Source organism: Anticarsia gemmatalis, chromosome 30 (genome assembly GCF_050436995.1).
Source record: "Anticarsia gemmatalis isolate Benzon Research Colony breed Stoneville strain chromosome 30, ilAntGemm2 primary, whole genome shotgun sequence".
Classification (NCBI taxonomy): Eukaryota; Metazoa; Arthropoda; class Insecta; order Lepidoptera; family Erebidae; genus Anticarsia; species Anticarsia gemmatalis.
The window spans coordinates 1106946-1127883 of NC_134774.1; the positions used below are offsets into that span (position 1 = coordinate 1106946).

The 20938-nt window shown below is 37.9% G+C and overlaps 1 protein-coding gene across 4 annotated transcripts in view; it reads left to right on the plus strand.

Annotated features, from left to right (window-relative positions):
- Nucleotides 1-20938, plus strand: part of LOC142985405 (xaa-Pro aminopeptidase ApepP-like) — a 34881-nt gene that overhangs the window by 13479 nt on the left and 464 nt on the right. Inside the window, exons 1-17 of one of the 4 annotated variants that reach the window (XM_076133547.1) lie at nt 467-483; nt 6064-6113; nt 7171-7277; nt 7859-8030; nt 8506-8618; nt 9223-9358; nt 10488-10583; nt 11078-11274; nt 12028-12114; nt 12803-12892; nt 13538-13668; nt 14293-14445; nt 17014-17143; nt 17894-18071; nt 18850-18941; nt 19366-19479; nt 20717-20843. In XM_076133547.1, coding sequence (XP_075989662.1) covers nt 7182-7277; nt 7859-8030; nt 8506-8618; nt 9223-9358; nt 10488-10583; nt 11078-11274; nt 12028-12114; nt 12803-12892; nt 13538-13668; nt 14293-14445; nt 17014-17143; nt 17894-18071; nt 18850-18941; nt 19366-19479; nt 20717-20842 — 1911 coding nt within the window. In that variant the 5' untranslated portion in view covers nt 467-483; nt 6064-6113; nt 7171-7181 and the 3' untranslated portion in view covers nt 20843. Of the gene's footprint in view, nt 1-466; nt 484-4411; nt 4595-6063; nt 6114-7170; nt 7278-7858; nt 8031-8505; nt 8619-9222; nt 9359-10487; nt 10584-11077; nt 11275-12027; nt 12115-12802; nt 12893-13537; nt 13669-14292; nt 14446-17013; nt 17144-17893; nt 18072-18849; nt 18942-19365; nt 19480-20716; nt 20844-20938 lie in introns of those variants that run through there. The other 3 variants (XM_076133545.1, XM_076133546.1, XM_076133548.1) reach the window with 3 other exon arrangements.

Below are 20938 nucleotides of genomic sequence, written 5' to 3' on the forward strand. Positions count from 1 at the left end.
GCAAATTATGATTAATCTATACTAATATTATAAAGCTGAAGAGTTTGTTTGTTTGAACGCGCTAATCTCAGGAACTACTGGGCCGATTCGAAAAAATTCAGTGTTAGATAGTTCATTTATCGAGGAAGGCTATAGGCTATATATCATCACGCCCATAGGAGCAGAGTACCTGTAAAGAATGTTACAAAAACGGGGAAAATTATGATTCTCTTATGTGACGCAAGCGAAGTTGCGCGGGTCAGCTAGTAAATGATATGATTTTGATTAAGTCTTCTTCATTCATATGCAGTTCCAAATTGATTTAAAGTGACACTGTATAACTAATTTATAATATTAGTATAGTTAAGAGCTCACACGTTTATTAGTTAGACGTTGTATTGTTATCATGTTTAAAGATAATATTTTATTATCTGTTACACAATGGTCCTTACTATTTATTTAATTACTTCTAGTTACACTTTACCTGTGATTGTGAATACATGTGTGAGTATCTTTTTACTAATACGTGAAGGAAAAACTTAAGACTCTATTTATGAAAATTACGCGGTTCGTATGAAATTTGTGCCTTGTATGAGATTTTTTTTTATCTGAATTCATATACTTACCCTCTTATTAATAAATAGTCTCGATAAATGGTCTATTCAACATAAAAAGATTTTTTCAAATCGTACCGCAGTAGTTCCTGAGATTGTTTGTTTGTTTGTTTGAACGCGCTAATCTCAGGAACTACTGGCCCGATTTGAAAAACTCTGCAGTGTTAGATAGCCCATTTATCGAGGAAGGCTATAGGCTATATACAGGGTGTCCCAAAACTCAACGATAATCCGAGACAGGATGAAAGGCCAAGTCATACCGGCTATAGGAAAAATAAAAAAAAAATGTAATCTGCCTCCGTGGCGCAGTGGTTTAGGTCGCCACGCCGATACCACGGCAACGGGAGGTCGTGGGTTCGATTCCCACACGGGACAATTATTTGTGCGATCCACAAATAATTGTTTCGGGTCTGGTTGTGCTTTGTGTCCGTTGTTTGTATGTTTGTAAAAGTCCCCGCGACACAAGAGCAATTCTTAGTGCGGGAGTTGTCTTTTAAAAATAAAAAAAAAAAAAAAATACTTAGTTCAGCAATAATAGACACTTTTCAAAAAAGTTGAAATTCCACACCCTTGGTCGCATTTTCAAGTCCTGTGATCACCAATGTCGCAATTTCGCTGTGCTTTTTTTAATTTCGTGATCTTAATTAAATATGCTATTAATCGTAAAACAAATTAATGCACAAAACATTGTTAATTTAATAAAAAAAGTTAAGTTTTAGTGAGTCATCTTTCTCAAAAATATCGTTAGTCAACTTTGACGCTTCATACTGAAAAAAAATGTACTACACTACCCTTGGCAAGTTATTTCAAAAGTTGGCGCATTTAATCAAGATTTCAAAATGGTATAACACTTGCCACTTTTCTTGCCATTAAAAATGTTATTTTTATTTGAACGAAGAGTATCCTCACAGATGGATCGGACGCAGTGGTACAATTTTATGGCATCCTCGTTCCGCCGATCTAAATCTAGTAGATATTTTTTACTGGGAATGCATAAAAGAAAAAGTTTATTCAAAATCAATACAAAATCTATCAGTACTTCGCCAGAAAATTGACACAGCGTCAGAAGAAATAAATGCAAGGAATTTTGCTTGACTGGTGAAAAAATCTTTTGTACGCCGTTGCAGAGCCTGTATTCGTGCCAGAGGAAAGCAATTATTTTTAGTAAAGAGGTAATTGAGTCAGTCCATAACAAATATTTAATGTAATAAACATAATAGGTTATAATAATAAAAAAAACAATGAACGAACCATCGATCTTATTTAATTATTCTCCTTAAACTAAAGTAATTCCGAATTGTTTTCCTCTAGCATGAATTCAGGCTCTGCAACGCCTTACAAAAGACCTTTGCACCAGTCAATCAAAATTCCTTGCATTTATTTCCTCTGACGCTTTGTCAATTTTCTGGCTAAGTTCTGACAGATTTTGTATTGATTTCGAATAAACTTTTTCTTTTATGCATTCCCAGTAAAAAATATCTACTGTATTTAGATCGCGAGAACGAGGAGGCCATAAAATTGTACCACTGCGTCCGATCCATTTGCGAGGATACTCTTCGTTCAAATAAAAATAACATTTTTAATGGCAAGAAAAGTGGCAAGTGCTATACCATTTTGAAATCTTGATTGAATGCGCCAACTTTTGAAATAACTTGCCAAGGGTAGTGTAGTACATTTTTTTTTCAGTATGAAGCGTCAAAGTTGACTAACGATATTTTTGAGAAAGATGACTCACTAAAACTTAACTTTTTTTATTAAATTAACAATGTTTTGTGCATTAATTTGTTTTACGATTAATAGCATATTTAATTAAGATCACGAAATTAAAAAAAGCACAGCGAAATTGCGACATTGGTGATCACAGGACTTGAAAATGCGACCAAGGGTGTGGAATTTCAACTTTTTTGAAAAGTGTCTATTATTGCTGAACTAAGTGATATGGAATTTTTTTTTTATTTTTCCTATAGCCGGTATGACTTGGCCTTTCATCCTGTCTCGGATTATCGTTGAGTTTTGGGACACCCTGTATATCATCACGCTACGACCAATAGGAGCAGAGTACCAGTAAAAAATGTTACAAAAACGGGGAAAATTATGATTCTCTTATGTGACGCAAGTGAAGTTGCGCGGGTCAGCTAGTCTACACATATTCGGTTTTGCCGGCTAGTCCGATTGATGCCGAACCAAATATGTGTGGGGCAAGTCTAACGGAATTATCTAAAATTAAATATTTAAATTAATTATGTTTACGGTCAATGACACCGTATTATTTATATTAATTTATATCTATACTAATATTATAAAACTGAAGAGTTTGTTTGTTTGTTTGTTTGTTTGTTTGTTTGAACGCGCTAATCTCAGGAACTACTGGTCCGATTTAAAAAAATCTTTCAGTGTTAGATAGTCCATTTATCGAGGAAGGTTATAGGCTATATATCATCACGCTACTACCAATAGGAGCAGAGTACCAGTGAAAAATGTTACAAAAACGGGGAAAATTTTGACCCATTCTCTCTTATGTGACGCAAGCGAAGTTGCGCGGGTCAGCTAGTTAATTTTATTAATGCCTCCGAAATTATCTCTGTATTTTATTAACATTATTATTCAAACAAACACAAAATTACTTAAGATTGTAATGCGAAAGTTTGTACATATGTTACTCTTTCACGGATAAACTGGTAAACTAAATTTGATAAAATTTTGCATAGAGATAAATAAATAAAAAATAAATAAATATTAATGGACAACTCACACACGGTCATTTGATTCCAAACTAAGCAGAGCTTGTACTGTAACCAAATAACTGATAAACATACTTATATACTTCTAAATACATACTTATAGAGATAGACAAAAACATCTAGGTTTAAACATAGACGGCCTTTGTGACACAGTGGTTAAGGTGTTCGCTACGCCATTACCATTGCGTTGGGAGGTCGTGGGTTTGATTCTCACACAGGATAATTATTGTAATCAACAAGTAGAATACTCGTAAATTGATGAAATTTTTTGTGGATTTGTAACTCGCGGACGAGGCCATAGGCCAAAACTAGCAACAAGAAAATAAATAACTTATTTTATTTAAATAATGATCTATAACATAAAATGCACTAATTTTTATCGCTTTTCTGTTTCCAAATTACCTTTTAATGCAAATATTCTATTCGCTTTTTGATAACGGAAAAAAAATATGATAAAATGTTTGTATAGACAATTTTAAATGGATGGTTTTTTTTGCTTCTCGATAAAGAACTCTATGGTCCATTGTAAAAGTTTTATATTGAGCAAAGGCATTGCTGCAATATGCCTATTGTACCGATATTAAGAAAATAAAGGTGTGTTTATGGTGCTAATATTATTATACATGCCTGTTTTACCCGAAGGTATAGGTATAGGTATTGGCGCTCGATGGGGGAGGCCTTTGTCCAGCAGTGGACGATTCCCGGCTGAGATGATGATGATGATGATGATGATAATAGGTAGATATGTATTAAATACACCTATGTTTCACATTTAATAAGCACCCATAGCCAGTTGCGCTCACCGGTCGGAAAACGATCTGTGGGTTAAGCAACCTCGGCGCGGTCATTCCATAGATGGGTGACCGCGTAGTGGTATTTCAGCTGGGCGTCTCCGTGCTTCGGAGGACACGTAAAATGTCGGTCCCGGCTGGTATCTACTAAGTCGTTAAGCCACGTCAAAGGCATATCGGGCGGCTTGAACAACTTTGACACTAGGTTGACCACTAACCATACGATAATCAATCTAAACTAGCCTTTATGAAATGATTTGCAGAACGAATATAAATTAGTCTATGCTCGCAGTCGACTCCCGAACGGAGACATAGAAAGTTCCCGCCAAATCGTGTCAGTCTGACATTTGCTAATGGCGCACGAAATAAATAATTAATTTACTTTACAACTTTTAATTCGATTATACAATTTGTGTACTTATTTTCGTTTAAAAATGTGTCGTATATTTTTATTCCTGTTTTTAATAATGTGAGTATAATATTTTTTTTACAAATGGCTGCCCGCTGTCAGGTTTTGAAGTTTCTTGATAGAAGTTTTTTTGTGGATTTTTTTTACGAAATTTTGTTAAAATTAAGTGTTTTTGTGTTGGATATTATGGCGCCTATTACTTATGAAGCTACTACTAGCCAGAAGTTTGTAATTTTAATAATATTCGTCTTTTAAGTCTTTCGAAAATATTTAGGCTTTATTTTGCAACAAAATTTTGTTCAAAATTAGTACAGGTACTACGCATCTATCCTTTTTGATAAATGAATTTAATTTATCTGCACGTCGGGCGCAGCGGTTAAAGTGGTCACCTCGCTGCAATAACGCCGCGTGTGGTGGGTTCAAATCCCACCCGGGACAAATCTTTGTGTGATGAGCACGAGTAATTGTTAGCAATTTATCTATATAAGTATGTTTATCAATTATTTGATTACCATAGTACAAGTTCGGCTTATTTTGGATTCAAATGACCGTGTGTGAATTGTCCAGTGATATTTATATTTATTGATTTAAGTCTTTCAGAAGACTTTTGGTTTAGCATAGAAAATATATCTCTTAGAAATAGGCACTAGATTTCCGACCGTTTACCAAATACGACAGGGTATCGGTAGTTTTAGTACCTACCCTAGGATTCAAATTCACGACATCTCTATCTCAAGCCCGGTTCCCTATTTAATGGGCTACCAGGCAACATAGACGAATAACAGTATCTTTTAGAGTAGATTTACCTACGTGAATTTTTCGCTTTTTGTTACACTATGCGACTATATTCGCTCTTAACTGCCTCCGTGGCGTAGTGTTTAACATCGCCACACCGCTACCATTGCGTCGAGGGTTCGATTTCCACACGAAAACAAAATTTGTGCATTCCACAAATAATAATTCTAGGTCTAGTTGTGCTTCTTGTCCGTTGTTTATATCCTTGTAAAAGTCCCCGCGACAAAAGAGCAATAATAATTATTATTCTTAGTGTGGGAGTCGACTTTAAAAAAAAAGTAGTTCACAAAGATATTTGTAGCGTGTTATATTAGGTCTCGATTTTTTAAAATAAATAATACAATGTTCCATGCTCGACATTTTTTTTGTTTAATCTATGTGTATGGAAAATACAAGCGGACTACGGTTTCTCTACACATAGGGCTTTGGCTGCACTGTAACATAATGTATTTGTCAAGCTTTCAAAGTACCAAAAAATCCTTTCCTCCCATGATCCTATCCAAATTTTTAACCGACTTCAAAAAGGAGGAGGTTCTACATTCGACGGCATTTTTTATTTGTAAAAAAATATTACGTGTGCAATTCGCGAGAGCTTAAAATCGTTACTTCCCAATATAAATCTGGCCACGTCAAATTACTATAGATAGTCTTATCTTCGTTATAAAACAACAGGCCACAAATACAATACCTAATTAATTTGTAACATGTTACTTAACGATCGTATTTCATTGCAGATTGACGGAATCGAATGCTAGGTCACATGACAAGACGGCAGTGAAAATAAGTGAGTTATTACTGTAATTGATTTAGTTATGGTTGTCTTATGCTGTTTAATTTGACACCCATAAATAAACAAACATAATTTATCGATTAACAACAGCTGCAAGGATCGATCTCTGATGTTGAGTTACGTTTGCCGAGGTTGTTCTGTGGATGGGTAACCATCTTATACATATCGAGTTCCTCCGTGTTTCGAAAGGCACGTTCAATTGTGGACCCCGGTTGTCATTTTCAAAGATCTTTGACAATCGTTAATAATAGTCAGAAGCTTGAAAGTCTGGCAATCAGTCTTACTGAAGGATATCGTGTTATAACACAGGTAACTGTGTTGTGGAGGTCAGATAGGCAGTCGCTCCATGTACAATACTGGTATTCAGCTGCATCCGGTGAGACTGGAAGTCGACTACAACATAGTTGGAAGAAAGGCTAGACTGATGAGTATGAAGATGTCGTTAGCTGTTTCATTTTGTGAAGGCAGAAGTAGGGATTGCAATCCGGTCCACCGGATCCGGTGTTTGTATTTGAAATATTTTCGTCAAGTGAGATAATAATTAGTATGCTCTCCTCTAGTAGGTAGGTACTTACAGATAAACTATATATTTCTAGATAACTAGATATTTCAAATACAAACACCGGATCCGGCGGTCCGGATTGCAATCCCTAGACAGATGTGTATGTTATTAGGATAGTGAATCTATGTTAGCCCCATGTTATAAAGATCAAGCGTGTTGCTGTATATTGCGCATCGTTGCTATGCCTACTATTTGTATAACACCCAATCTCAGTTTTAATCTAGGGAAATCATGCATTCCAAGACTCTTACTTAGTTCTACTTGGCGACTTGTTGTTCTATTCCGGCGAAAATAAAAAATCAAATCATTTATTAATTTAGGTCAAATATGCTTATATGAAACTTGTGATAGGTGCTACAATGATTGAATTTACCACTAGCTCGGAAAGGGCGAAGACGTACACATTAAACTAAATGGGATTACGATAGAAAACTACTTTTTTTATTTTTCGGTCGTCTTTATATAGTTTTAACTGTGTTGTGTCTGTAGATTTCCACGAGATGTCGCTACAGAGGCTGACGGCGCTTCGAGCGCTGATGGCAAGCCAGCCGACGGCTTTAGCGGCTTACATCATACCGACGGCTGATGCTCATAATGTAAGTTTTATGTATTACTAGCCGTCACGGCTTCGCCCGATTTAAACAGTTGTTTTACAAAAAATAACCTTTACAACTTTAACACATAAACCTTCTTCTTCAATCGCCCTTTCTATTAAAAATCACATCAAAATCCGTTGCGTAGTTTTAAAGATCTAAGCATACATACATTCAGACATAGGGACAGACGCGGGAAGCGTCTATCTATCTATCGTATGGTTAGTGGCCAACCTAATGTCAAAGTTGTTCAAGCCGCCCAAAAGGCCTTTGACGTGGCTTAACAACTGTTATTTTAATTAACAACAACCGGGACTGACATTTTACGTGCCCTCTGAAGCACGGACACGCTCAGTTCAAATACCACTTTGCGGTCACCCATCTATGGAATGACACGTAAAAAGTCGGCACCGGTTGCTTCCCGCGTCTTTCCCTATGACAGTATGTATGTATGCCTTGTTCTTTAAAACTGCACCAAGGATTTTGATGCGATTGCCACGTCAAAGGTCTTCAGGCTTTAACAACTTTGACACTAGGTTGACCACTAACCATACTACAACAACAGTACAATGTTCTCTCCCCAGTCAGAGTACATAGCCCCGGTAGACGCTCGCCGGGAGTGGATATCTGGCTTCACCGGCTCGGCTGGCACGGCTGTTGTGACGTCATCGGCTGCGCTGGTCTGGACCGACGGGAGATACTACACGCAGTTCCAGCAGGAGGCTGATATGTCGCTCTGGACTTTGATGAAGCAGTGTGAGTAGACTTATAAATTTAACCCATTAATGTCCCAATGCTGGGCAAGGGTCTCCTCCCGGAATGTCTTGAGTCCAGCACGCTGGCCAATTGCGGGTTGGGGACTTTGCATACCTTCAAGAGCTTTCAAATATTGACACTTATGATAGTCGTAACAATTACTGAATCTACCACTAGCTCGGAAAGTGTAGACCCTTATGAGAAGAGCTAGCGACGAACGCACGTCCTCTCTTTTCAATCGCCAAAAGATTTACAATGTGGTTGATACAAGGAGTGCAATGTTTCATCACGATGTTTTCCTTCACCGTTATAACAAGTGATCATTATATCTAATACACACATCACTTGGAAAAGTCATTGGTGTGTTGCCTCAGGTTCGAACCGTCGACCACTTGCGTGGGAGATACCAACTTATACCACTCGGCTATCACTGCTTGTGCTAAATTTACCAATTATGTTATCTCTTTGTCACCAGCTCTTCCTGATACACCTACTATTGAGAGCTGGTTGGCTTCGAACCTGACTGCTGGCTCCGTCGTGGGAGTAGACCCTCACACCTTCACCAGGGACCAGTGGACTCCACTACAGGTAAGAATACTCTAAGGCTCTTATTCATAAAAATATATGAAGAAAAGAAAGGTTTATAAAGTGTTTTCGTTTCTTGCACTCCTTAGCGAAATTAAAGAGAGAAAACATATTTTAGTAGTTGTTTTACTAAAATAGGTTTGTAGTGTGTTCATGAAGGGTAGACTTTATTAACTGCACTTTTGGCAGTGGTTAAAGTGGTCACCTCGCCGCAATAACCGTACCGAGCAACGAGTAATTGTTCTGAGCCTGGTTGTTTATATTAGGTCGGGGAAAAGTCTTTTCGCTATATAGTATGTATGAACTTGTAATAAAATCTTTTCTTTACACAAAAAGCTCGATATTTGGGTACCTCACCAGCTCACTGAAAGAAACCTAATGAACCGTGTACTCATTTGTGATTCTTGAAGCCAAAGAGATTTTATTACAAGTTCATACATTAGATACTATAATGCAAAAAGACTTTTTCCTCGACCTAATATATCTACATAAGTATGCATTTAGAAGTATGTTTACCAGTTATCTGGTTACAGTACAAGCTCTGCTTAGTTTGGTATCAGATGACCGTGTCTAAATATATGTATATTTATATATGTTTTGTCCCCAGACGGCGTTAACAAAAGCCAGTATGCAGCTGACTCCAGTGCAGACGAACTTGATAGACGAGGTCCGGACTCAGATGGGTGACCCACCGCCGAAGAGACCGAACAACGATATCATTGCACTACCTGTACAATACACTGGTAAGTTGTTTGTTTGTTTGTTTGTTTGTCGTATGGTTAGTGGTCAACCTAGTGTCAAAGTTGTTCAAGCCCGGACGCCTCTGACATGGCTTAACGACTGTTATCTTAATAGACAACAACCGGGACCGACTTTTTAGATGATTTGAAATTATGAAGGTTAATTATGTGATAAATAATGAATATCCGACTAATATTATAAGTATACTAATATTATGCATAATATGTGTGTATATATGTATGTATGTATGGATGTTTGTTACTCTTTCACTCAAATACTACAGTACCGAATACAATGAAATGTGGTATGTAGGTAGCTGAAGACCCAGAGTAACACATAGGCTTTTTATCTCGGTTTCCGAGGGATCGGGATTTACACGGGAAGGGTTTCCACGCGGACGAAGTCGCGAGGGGCCTCTAGTAATAAATATATTTATGTTACTGTCCCACTGCTGGGCAAGGGTACTACTCACGTAATGAGGGAGGGGTTAGGCCTTGAGTCCACTACGTTGACTTTGCATACCTTCAAGAACTGTGTTTAACTACTCTCAGACATGCAATGTTACATCACGATGTTTTCCTTCACCGTTATAACAAGTTTAGTGATCCTTATGAAAACAGAAAACTGTGACGTCACTGTGTTTCTATTCTAAAATGTGTTTTTGATATTTCATAAAGAGTAGCTGATTTGACTAATGGGCAACTAGCCTTTTTTTACATAAACAAAAATGTATGTACGAGCATAACTTTTGAACAACTTAACTAAATTGGATAATTCTTTTCTAATGTTTGGGTTTTTGTGGGATCGATGGGATCGATATTCCCATTCCCATTTGTATTTTCTTCTTCTTATCGTATGGTTAGTGGTCAACCTAGTGTCAAAGTTGTTCAAGCCGCCCGAAAGGCCTTTGACGTAGCTTAACGACTGTTATCTTAGTAGACCGTGACCGACTTTTTACGTGCCCTCCGAAGCACGGAGACGCCCAGCTCAAATACCACTATGCGGCCACCCATCTATAGAATGACCGCGCCAACGATTGCTTCACCCACAGATTGTTATCAGACCGGTGAGCGCAACTGGCTATGGCCGCCTCGCTAGTTTGTATATAAACCTATTTTATTATTGTTTCAGGTAAATCAGCCGGTCAGAAGATTTCAGAACTACGTCAGAAGATGGTTGAGAAGAAAGTGTCTGCTTTAGTCATCACTGCTCTTGATGAAGTCGCTTGTAAGTGTATAGCCTAGAAATATTATAAAAGCAAAAGTTTGAATGAACACAGATAAAAATAAATTGTTATTTTTTTCACGCGGATGAAGTCAAAAGCATAACCCAATATTATAAATGTAAAGAATGAAAGTTTATGAGAATGTATGTTTCTCATACAATCGTGCAAAAACTACTCAATAGATTTTTATAAAATTAGTAAGACACAGATAGTTTATAACCCCAATTTACACTTTCAGGTACTTTATTTTCACGTCTTTCTAATCGTCGTAATGTACTCGCTGCTTTCGTGTACCACGAAACACACAACGACATCTGTCGTCGCCATCACTGCGCGTACGAGTGATAAGGATAGAGATAATAATCGCTCGCTATCGCAATGTAACCTAGTAACGGTCCGCTTGTTTACGTTTTTTATCTCGTTTGGTTGGCCTTACTTTACGTATAATCTTTTCACACAATCCTAGTCTTATAACCTAGTAATTTTTCCTCCCCAGACACCCTCAACCTCCGCGGCAGTGACATAGAATACAACCCGGTGTTCTTCTCGTACCTCATCATCACGCCGGCCGCGGTACAGTTGTTCGTGAACGGCAGCATGGCGGACGCTGTGACGTCACAGCTGCGCGCCGAGCTCGCACATATCTCCGTGTTGCCTTACACGCAAGTGTTGCAGCATCTACAGGCGCTGGCTGTGAGTAACTGACCCCACTTTCTCTACAATCTAGGCTACCCCCCTCCCCCACTATATGATATCCCCCCACTACTTGATACGCCCCCACCCCAGTCTTGCAACACACTACAGCAACATCTTCAGGCACTGGCTGTGAGTAACTGACCCTCCCTACTCAATCTAAGCACCCAAACAACGAGACGAATCTTCCTTAACATCAAAACCAACTGCAGGATATCTTAAAAGATACTTAAGTCTTTATAATGATTCAGATGAACCTTCACAAGGCTCTTTGCGGATGTTTGTATAGTTAAAGAAATGGTTTACGAAATATATCGATAGCGGACTCTCGCACAGTGTTGCCACCTTTTGGGGCTAAATATAGCACTTTTTCCTGTAGGTGAACTCGTTGTTCAACTACAAGAATCCCCCCACTACAGTCTTGCAACACTATTTTTAGGGAAAACTCCCACCCTCTAGCTCCCCCACTCCCCCCTCTCGTTCCATTTCTCTTCCCTCTAGCTTCCCCCTTTCCTATCTACCTACTCCCTCCTTCCGTCTAGCTATCCTCTAACTTGTAGCTACTAAAATCAAAATCTTGTGCAGGTAGAAACTCCTCTCACTAGTTATGAAAATATACTGCGCGGGGCTCAAAATGCTACTTAAAGGCTTCCAAAACGACCCCATCCTCTTACCAAACTGCTACTGACTCTCCCCCCCCCCACCCTCAAAGGCAACATAATTAGTATAATAACTATTACATTTTGTCCACAGAAAGAGTTGTCTACGACAGGAGACGGCAAGCATTCAATATGGTTATCAAGTGATGCCAGTGAGGCGATACATAGAGCGGCTGCTGGCGTAAGTATATTTAAAATGATTATTTATACTAATATTATAAAGCTGAAGAGTTTGTTTGTTTGAACGCGCTAATCACAGGAACTACTGGTGCGATTTGAAAAATCCTTTCAGTGTTAGATAGCCCATTTATCGAGGAAGGCTTATAGGCTATATATATATATATCATCACGCTACGACCAATAGGAGCTGAGCTGCAGTAAAAATGTTACAAAAACGGTGAAAATTTTGATTCATACTCTCTTATGTGACGCAAGCGAAGTTGCGCGGGTCAGCTAGTTTATATTATAAAGATATTCGTTCTTTCATCGTATGGTTAGTGGCCAACCTAGTGTCAAAGTTGTTCAAGCCTTAGACTTAACTTAATGCAGTGGGTAAGGTGGCCGCCACGCCACTACCAGTGTGTTGGAAGGTCGTGGGTTCGATTCCCACACGGAATTCCGGATTTGTTTGTACTTTGAGCCCGTTGTTTGTATGTATGTAATTTTTAACAAGCTTAGACACTTTTAGTAGCAAAATATTGATGAAACCTTGTATATTTGGGAGTTGTTTGACACAGTTCTTGAAGGAATGCACAGTCCACACCACGCAATTGGTCAGCGTGGTGGACTAAAGACCTAATCCTTCCCTCATTTCGGCAGGAGATGCCTGCCATTGACATTTTAATCGACTATTTTTATTATATTTTTAGGTGGACGTCCTCAAGACCCCTTTGAACCTGATATCAGAAGTGTCTCCTGTCTCGCTGATGAAGTTAGTCAAGAACGATGTAGAATTGGAGGTAAGTATTTTTTATTATCGTATGGTTAGTGGTCAACCTAGTGTCAAAGTTGTTCAAGCCTATAAAATTACTTATGCCCGGTTTCTGAGGTACATTCAGCGGTAGTTTATCTATTCAATAGTGTCATATTTATGTTTAAACGCTATTGAATAGATAAACTACCGCTAAATGTACCTCAAAAATCGGGGGTTAGCAATTGTTATCTTAATAGATGACTACTTGAACCGACGGTGCTGGCAGAGATGTATGAAATATTAGGTCGGGGAAAAAGTCTTTTCGCATTATAGTATGTATGAACTTGTAATAAAATCTTTTCTCTACACAAAAAAGCTCGATATTTGGGTACCTCACGAGCTCACTGAAAGAAACCTAATGAATCGTGTACTCATTTGTGTTTCTTGAAGCCAAAGAGATTCTGGACAAGTTCATACATACTATTATGCGAAAAGACTTTCCCCGACCTAATACATTAACAAAACATTTTATTAAGCACTCGTTTGATAATGAAATTACGAAACTGTGACGTCACTACGTCGTATTCGTATACTAAAATGTGTTTTTGTCATTTCATAAAGAGTAGCTGATTTGACTAATAGTCAACTACACAATTATAACAGTCCGGTAACCCATCCCTCATTTTGACAGGGTTTCCGTCAATGCCACATTCGCGACGGTATAGCTGTGATCAGACTGTTCAAGTGGCTCCACGATCAGATCGACGCCGGCGCCACCGTCACCGAGATACAAGCTTCTGATAAGTTGCTGGAGTTTCGCAAGTAAGTATTAGATCGTTCAAGAATCACAAATGAGTACACGGTTCATTAGGTTTCTTTCAGTGAGCTCGTGAGGTAACCAAATATCGAGCTGTTTTGTGTAGAGAAAAGATTTTATTACAAGTTCGTACATACTATAATGTGAAAAGACTTTTCCCCGACCTAATATATTGTATTAAGGTACCTGGGTCAAATATTGTTATTATTTATTAAAATATTGTTCTTGTAGAATCAAAATCATTTAATATAAACTATTTCTATTGACACACGATAACAACATTTTTTGATGTTTTTATCTATACTAATATTATAAAGCTGAAGAGTTTGTTTGTTTGAACGCGCCGATCTCAGGAACTGCTGGTGCGAATTGAAGAATTCTCTCACTAACGCTTTAGGCTATAGGTACATCATAACGCTATGACCAATAGGAGCAGAGTGCCAGTCAGAAATGTTACAAAAACGGTGAAAAATAAGACCCATTCTCTCTTATGTGAGGCATGATCGCAAAACAAACAAACTCTACAATTTTATAATATAAGTATAGGTAGATGAAAACAACGTTCACAGCCCGAAATAATTGATGAAATAATAATACAATCGAAGCGTTATGATGTATATTAATTACAGAGACGAATCCGACTTCATGGGCCCATCCTTCAGTACGATCCCGGGCGCGGGGCCCAACGGCGCCATTATCCACTACAGTCCGTCCCGCGACGGGCCCCAGAAGATTATAGAGAAGAATGACATGTTCCTGCTCGATTCTGGAGGACAGTACAAGTAAGTGAAATGTTTTATAGAGGATCCCGCATAATACTATAATTTCATTCTGACAACTTTTTGACAAGTCTGCCGTTGTGCAGTGTTGTTTCAAGCTATAAGCATTTTGGGGGGGGGGGGGGGGGGATGAAATGCTGACACTTATGATAGTCAATGACACAGAGAGTGAATTCACCGCCAGTTCGGGAGACATCACTTTGGATACCCAATTTTCGTACGGGAGGGGGGATCTAAGGTTAAGTGGTGATTCTCCTAAAAACTAGCCCTGTAGCCGAGTGAACTGGGCTTCTTGAGTAAAACGTTGGCTCCGGTTGTTGTCAATTGATACTAGGTTGACCCACTAACCGTACGATAATAAAAATAGTAAGACTGAGCTAACGAATTGATCGAAATTTTATATGAATAACAAAACATAAAAACATATTGATTTTAAGTCGACAACATTCATATACAGGGTGTCCCAAAACTCAACGATAATCCGAGACAGGATGAAAGGCCAAGTCATACCGGTTCTAGGAAAAATAAAAAAAAAATTCCGTATCACTTAGTTCAGCAATAATAGACACTTTTCAAAAAAGTTGAAATTCCACACCCTTGGTCGCATTTTCAAGTCCTGTGATCACCAATGTCACAATTTCGCTGTGTTTTTTTAAATTTCGTGATCTTCATTAAATATGCTATTACTCGTAAAACAAATTAATGCACAAAACATTGTTAATTTAATAAAAAAAGTTAAGTTTTAGTGAGTCATGGTTCTCAAAAATATCGTTAGTGAACTTTGACGCTTCATGTTGAAAAAAAAATGTACTACACTACCCTTGGCAAGTTATTTCAAAAGTTGGCGCATTTAATCAAGATTACAAAATGGTATAACACTTGCCACTTATCTTGCCATTAAAAATGTTATTTTTATTTCAACGAAGAGTATCCTCGCAAATGGATCGGACGCAGTGGTACATTTTTATGGCCTCCTCGTTCTCCCGATCTAAATCCAGTAGATATTTTTTACTGGGAATGCATAAAAGAAAAAAGATATTCGAAATCAATACAAAATCTATCAGAACTTAGTCAGAAAATTGACACAGCGTCAGAGGAAATAAATGCAAGGAATTTTGATTGACTGGTGCAAAGGTCTTTTGTAAGGCGTTGCAGAGCCTGTATTCGTGCCAGAGGAAAACAATTTGGAATTACTTTGGTTTAAGAAGAATAATTAAATAAGAACGATGGTTCGTTCGTTGTTTTTTTTTTAATTATTATAACCTATTATGTTTATTACATCAAATATTTGTTATGGACTGACTCAATTACGTCTTTACTAAAAATAATTGCTTTCCTCTGGCACGAATACAGACTCTGCAACGGCGTACAAAAGATTTTTCACCAGTCAAGGAAAATTATTTGCATTTATTTCTTCTGACGCTGTGTCAATTTTCTGGCGAAGTTCTGATAGATTTTGTATTGATTTTGAATAGACTTTTTCTTTTATGAATTCCCAGTGAAAAATATCTACTAGATTTAGATCGGGGGAACGAGGATGCCATAAAATTAAACCACTGCGTCCGATCCATCTGCGAGGATACTCTTCGTTCAAATAAAAATAACATTTTTAATGGCAAGATAAGTGGCAAGTGTTATACCATTTTGTAATCTTGATTAAATGCGCCAACTTTTGAAATAACTTGCCAAGGGTAGTGTAGTACATTTTTTTTTCAACATGAAGCGTCAAAGTTAACTAACGATATTTTGAGAACCATGACTCACTAAAACTTGACTTTTTTTATTAAATTAACAATGTTTTGTGCATTAATTTGTTTTACGAGTGATAGCATATTTAATGAAGATCACGAAATTCAAAAAAACACAGCGAAATTGTGACATTGGTGATCACAGGACTTGAAAATGCGACCAAGGGTGTGGAATTTCAACTTTTTTGAAAAGTGTCTATTATTGCTGAACTAAGTGATACGGAATTTTTTTTTTATTTTTCCTATAGCCGGTTTAACTTGGCCTTTCATCCGGTCTCGGATTATCGTTGAGTTTTGGGACACCCTGTATATACCCAAAATTAGCATTATAGAGAATTTCGTTAAATTCTTATGGCCCTGACAAACAAACAGCAGTCACCATCTTGGGTTCTTCAGTCGTTTGGTGAAAATTTTATTTTTGACAAGTGTTGCCATTGCTACGGCAATTGCCGTGATTCCCGTAGTGAAATTCACCCAAACGAAGCCGGCTTTTCACCTAGTCCATACTCCATACATATATATACTATATACTATAATACTATCCATACTAATATTATAAATGCGAAAGTAACTCTGTCTGTCAATCTGTCTGTCTGCTACTCAATCACGCCTAAACTACTGAACCAATTTGCATGAAATTTGGTATGGAGATATTTTGATACCCGAGAAAGGACATAGGCTATATATCATCACGCTACGACCAAAAGGAGCAGAGTACCAGTAATTAATGTTACAAAAACGGGGAAAAATTTCACCCATTCTCTCTTATTGGACGCAAGCGAAGTTGCGCGGGTCAGCTAGTAACTCTATATTTTGTTTGCAGGGACGGAACTACGGACATAACACGTACTCGTCATATGGGCAAACCCACTGCTGAACAAAAGTCTGCCTTTACTAGAGTCTTGAAGGGTCAAATTATGGTCGGCAGTGCATTGTTCCCGCAAGGAGTTAAGGTATAGTACCATATGTATTAAGTATTAATCTTTCATTTGTTAATGTTTCTATATAAGTATGTATTTACAAGTATATAAGTATGTTTATCAGTTATCTGGTTACAGTACAAGCTCTGCTTAGTTTGGAATCAATTGACCGTGTGTGAGTTGTCCAATGATATCTATACATATAAAAATGAAACCCGTTCTCCTTGGTCACGGCATCACGCGTGAATGGCTGGACCGATTTTACTAATTCTTTTTGTGTTGTATTTGTTATTATTAGAAGAAGGTTCTTACGGAAAAAAAATATTAAGAAAATCTCTCAGAAATATTGAAAAATGGACATTTAATTTTGCAAATTTTAGGCGGTACGAAGTTCGCCGGGTCAGCTAGTTTATTTATATTTCTACTAGCGGACCCGACAGACGTTGTCCTGTCTACACGTCTTTAATTTAAAAATTTTAAACTTTTTTTAATAATCTAAACCATTTTCAGATCCCCTTGAACACACACAAAAAAATTCATCAAAATCGGTCCAGTCGTTTAAGAGAAGTTCAGTGACATACACACTTACAGAAGAATTATATATATATATTTATTTATTTATTTATTTATTGTATTTTTACAATTTACCTTAATCTAGTAACTAGTTTATATAAAAATGATGATGATGATGATGATGATGATAATATTTATATAAAGATGATACTTTTGATTATGACGCAGTTCGTTTGTTATGCCCCGACTGTAATATAATTTGTCTTCCAGGGTAACGTTCTAGACAGTTTCGCCCGCCACTCCCTGTGGGAGGTGGGTCTGGACTACGCTCACGGCACCGGCCACGGCGTGGGCCACTTCCTCAACGTGCACGAGGGTCCCTCCGGCGTGTCGTGGCGACCCTACCCACATGACCCCGGACTAAAACCTGGACAGATACTTAGTAATGGTGAGTGACTCAAGGTATATCAGTGTATGGTCTCGTAGAGCTCAGAATAAGGCTGTGTAGCACCTGGTATATGTATGGTCTCAAAGAGATTAGTAGAGGATGTCGTAGCGCCCAAAATATGGGTCGTAGAGTCCAGAAAATAGTCTCCTAGAGCTTAGAATATGGTCTCGTAGAGCTCATAATATGGTCTCGTAGAGCTCCGTAGCGGATCTCGTAGAGACCACAATATGGTCTCGTAGAGCTCATAAAATGGTCTCGTAGAGCTCCGTAGAGGATCTCGTAGAGACCACAATATGGTCTCGTAAAGCTCATAATATGGTCTCGTAGAGCTCCGTAGCGGATCTCGTAGAGACCACAACATGGTCTCGTAGAGCTCCGTAGAGGATCTCGTAGCGACAGTAATTTGGTCTCGTAAAGCACAGCGTATGTCCTCGTAGAGCCCAAAATATGGCTACGTAGAACCCATAGAGCCCAGTTATGATTATGACGGGCCCATTATATGGAAGCGTAGAACCCAGACTATGGTCTCGTAAAGCCCAATACATGGTCTCTTAGAGCACCTCATATGGTCTCTCTTAGTGTGGTCACGTAGAGGTCGGAATAAGGTCTTGTAGATTACATAATGAGGTCTCGTGGAGCTCAGTAGCTCAGGATCTCGAGAGCCTTGTAAGGACCACAATATGGTCTAGTGACGCCCAGTTAAATAGGGCCCTAAACAATAATAAGACTTCATTAATAACCTAGTATATGAATACAAACAATATTATTTTTGTTGCAGAGCCTGGCTTCTACAAAGTGGGTGAATTTGGCATACGTCACGAAGATTTGGTTGAGATTATTAAAATAACTAAAGATTCTAAACATCCTAAAGTAAGTATTTAATTAATTTATTACGTATTGGCTATCTTTGTGCACAGAGTGTACGTGACTACCGATCACAAAGTCGTAATTCATTAAGTTTTCTTTGATGGGTACAACCCATCTCTCACTCCGGGAGAAGACCCTTGTAGTAGGAAAGAAAGGAGGCGCCCATAAATTACGTGAGGTGTTTAAGGGGAAGGGAGTCGAGTCAAATGTCCTCTGAAAAAATTCCTAATGGGCTGAATTTATTAATTTGTTTTTTGTTTGCTGTAAGAACTGAGCGTCTCCGTGCACGAAAAAGTCGGTCCCTATTGTTGTCAATTAAGATAACAGTCGTTAAGCCACGTCAAAGGCCTTCGAGCTTGAACAACTTTGACACTAGGTTGACCACTAACCATACGATAAGAAGACTAATTTGTTTGTATGTTTGCAGGCAGCAACTCTAGTGGGTGACTACGACGGTCGCGGCGTGTTAGGTTTCAACACGCTGACTCTAGTGCCACATCAGAAAGAGTGTATTGATGTTAATATGCTGACTGATTTTGAGGTAAAAATATATATTTTTTATGTACAGTCAACCTGGGTAACATTGAACGTGGGAATTTGAACTAGTTTCGATTATTTTTTCATATGAAACCAACACAATTATGTTGCAAAAGTTTGCAATACTAAAATAAACCTTTCAACAAAAAACAAATTGGCCTTAATTCGATTTCAATGTAATACATGATAAGTTGAATAAAAGGAGGGGATGCCGAGGTGGAAGGGGAAAGTGGGGGTGGGTGTGATTCTGCATGAGAAGATTGTAGCCTGGCAGAGGAATAATTGTGTTATACAACTATATCATATACAATAATAACACAATTATTGTATATGATATAGTTGTATACAACTGCATGCCTGCTAATAAATAAATTAAAAAAAAAAACATTTTTTTAAAAGACAACTCCGCACTAAGAAAGATTAATAAAGAGTTGCCTAGCCGGAGAAGTAATTGGGTACTTTACTACCAGTCAAATCAGCTACTCTTTATGAAATGTCAAAAACACATATTGGTATATAAATATAGTATAATGACGTCACACTTTCGTATTTCCTTTGGTATCTAATGAGTGCCTAATATAATGTTTGTCTGTAGTAATTATTTCAACACTATTTACTAGCAAAATTACATAGCCTGGATATTTTAAATGAACCTTTTATGAATGCAAGTTTAATAATTTTTCGTTAACACAATCAACTAACCAATTGCCTGGACTTAAGCCAGTTGTATTTTCACCAAAATTGAATTCCATAGTATGTAATAATTACAATTTCAACATCTATACTAATATTATAAAGCTGAAGAGTTAGTTTGTTTGTTTGTTTGTTTGTTTGTTTGTTTGTTTGTTTGAACGCGCTAATCTCAGGAACTACTGGTCCGATTTGAAAAATTCTTTCAGTGTTAGATAGCCCATTTATCGAGGATGGCTATAGGCTATATATCATCACGCTACGACAAATAGGAGCAGAGTAGCAATAAAAAGTGTTACTAAAACGGGGAAAATCTTGAACCATTTTCTCTTATGTGACGCAAGCGAAGTTGCGCGGGTCAGCTAGTACATAATATATAGTGGGATGTAATTGCCTGGACGGGAGTTTGGTTGCCTCAATTGATTACTTCTTTGCTATACGAAGGAATAATCTCCTAGGTGAATGTGAAGCAAAAAATATTGAACGGATTTAAATGAAAATTTTTCTTTAAGATATTTTATTTGTTCTACAAAATGACCCGTTTGTTTCAGCTTTCATACATAAACGCGTACCACGCTCGTGTGCTGGACACAGTGGGTGTTATATTACAGCAGCGAGGCTTGAACCAAGACCTGCAGTGGTTGCAGCGAGAGTGCGCGCCCATGCGCAGAGATTAAAGTGAGTTCTTAGTCTTCAGAAGCTCTCCATTTCCCTTAAAACTTCTACGTTCATACAATATGTCATTTGCATTACGAAACTTTCCCTCTTAGTCA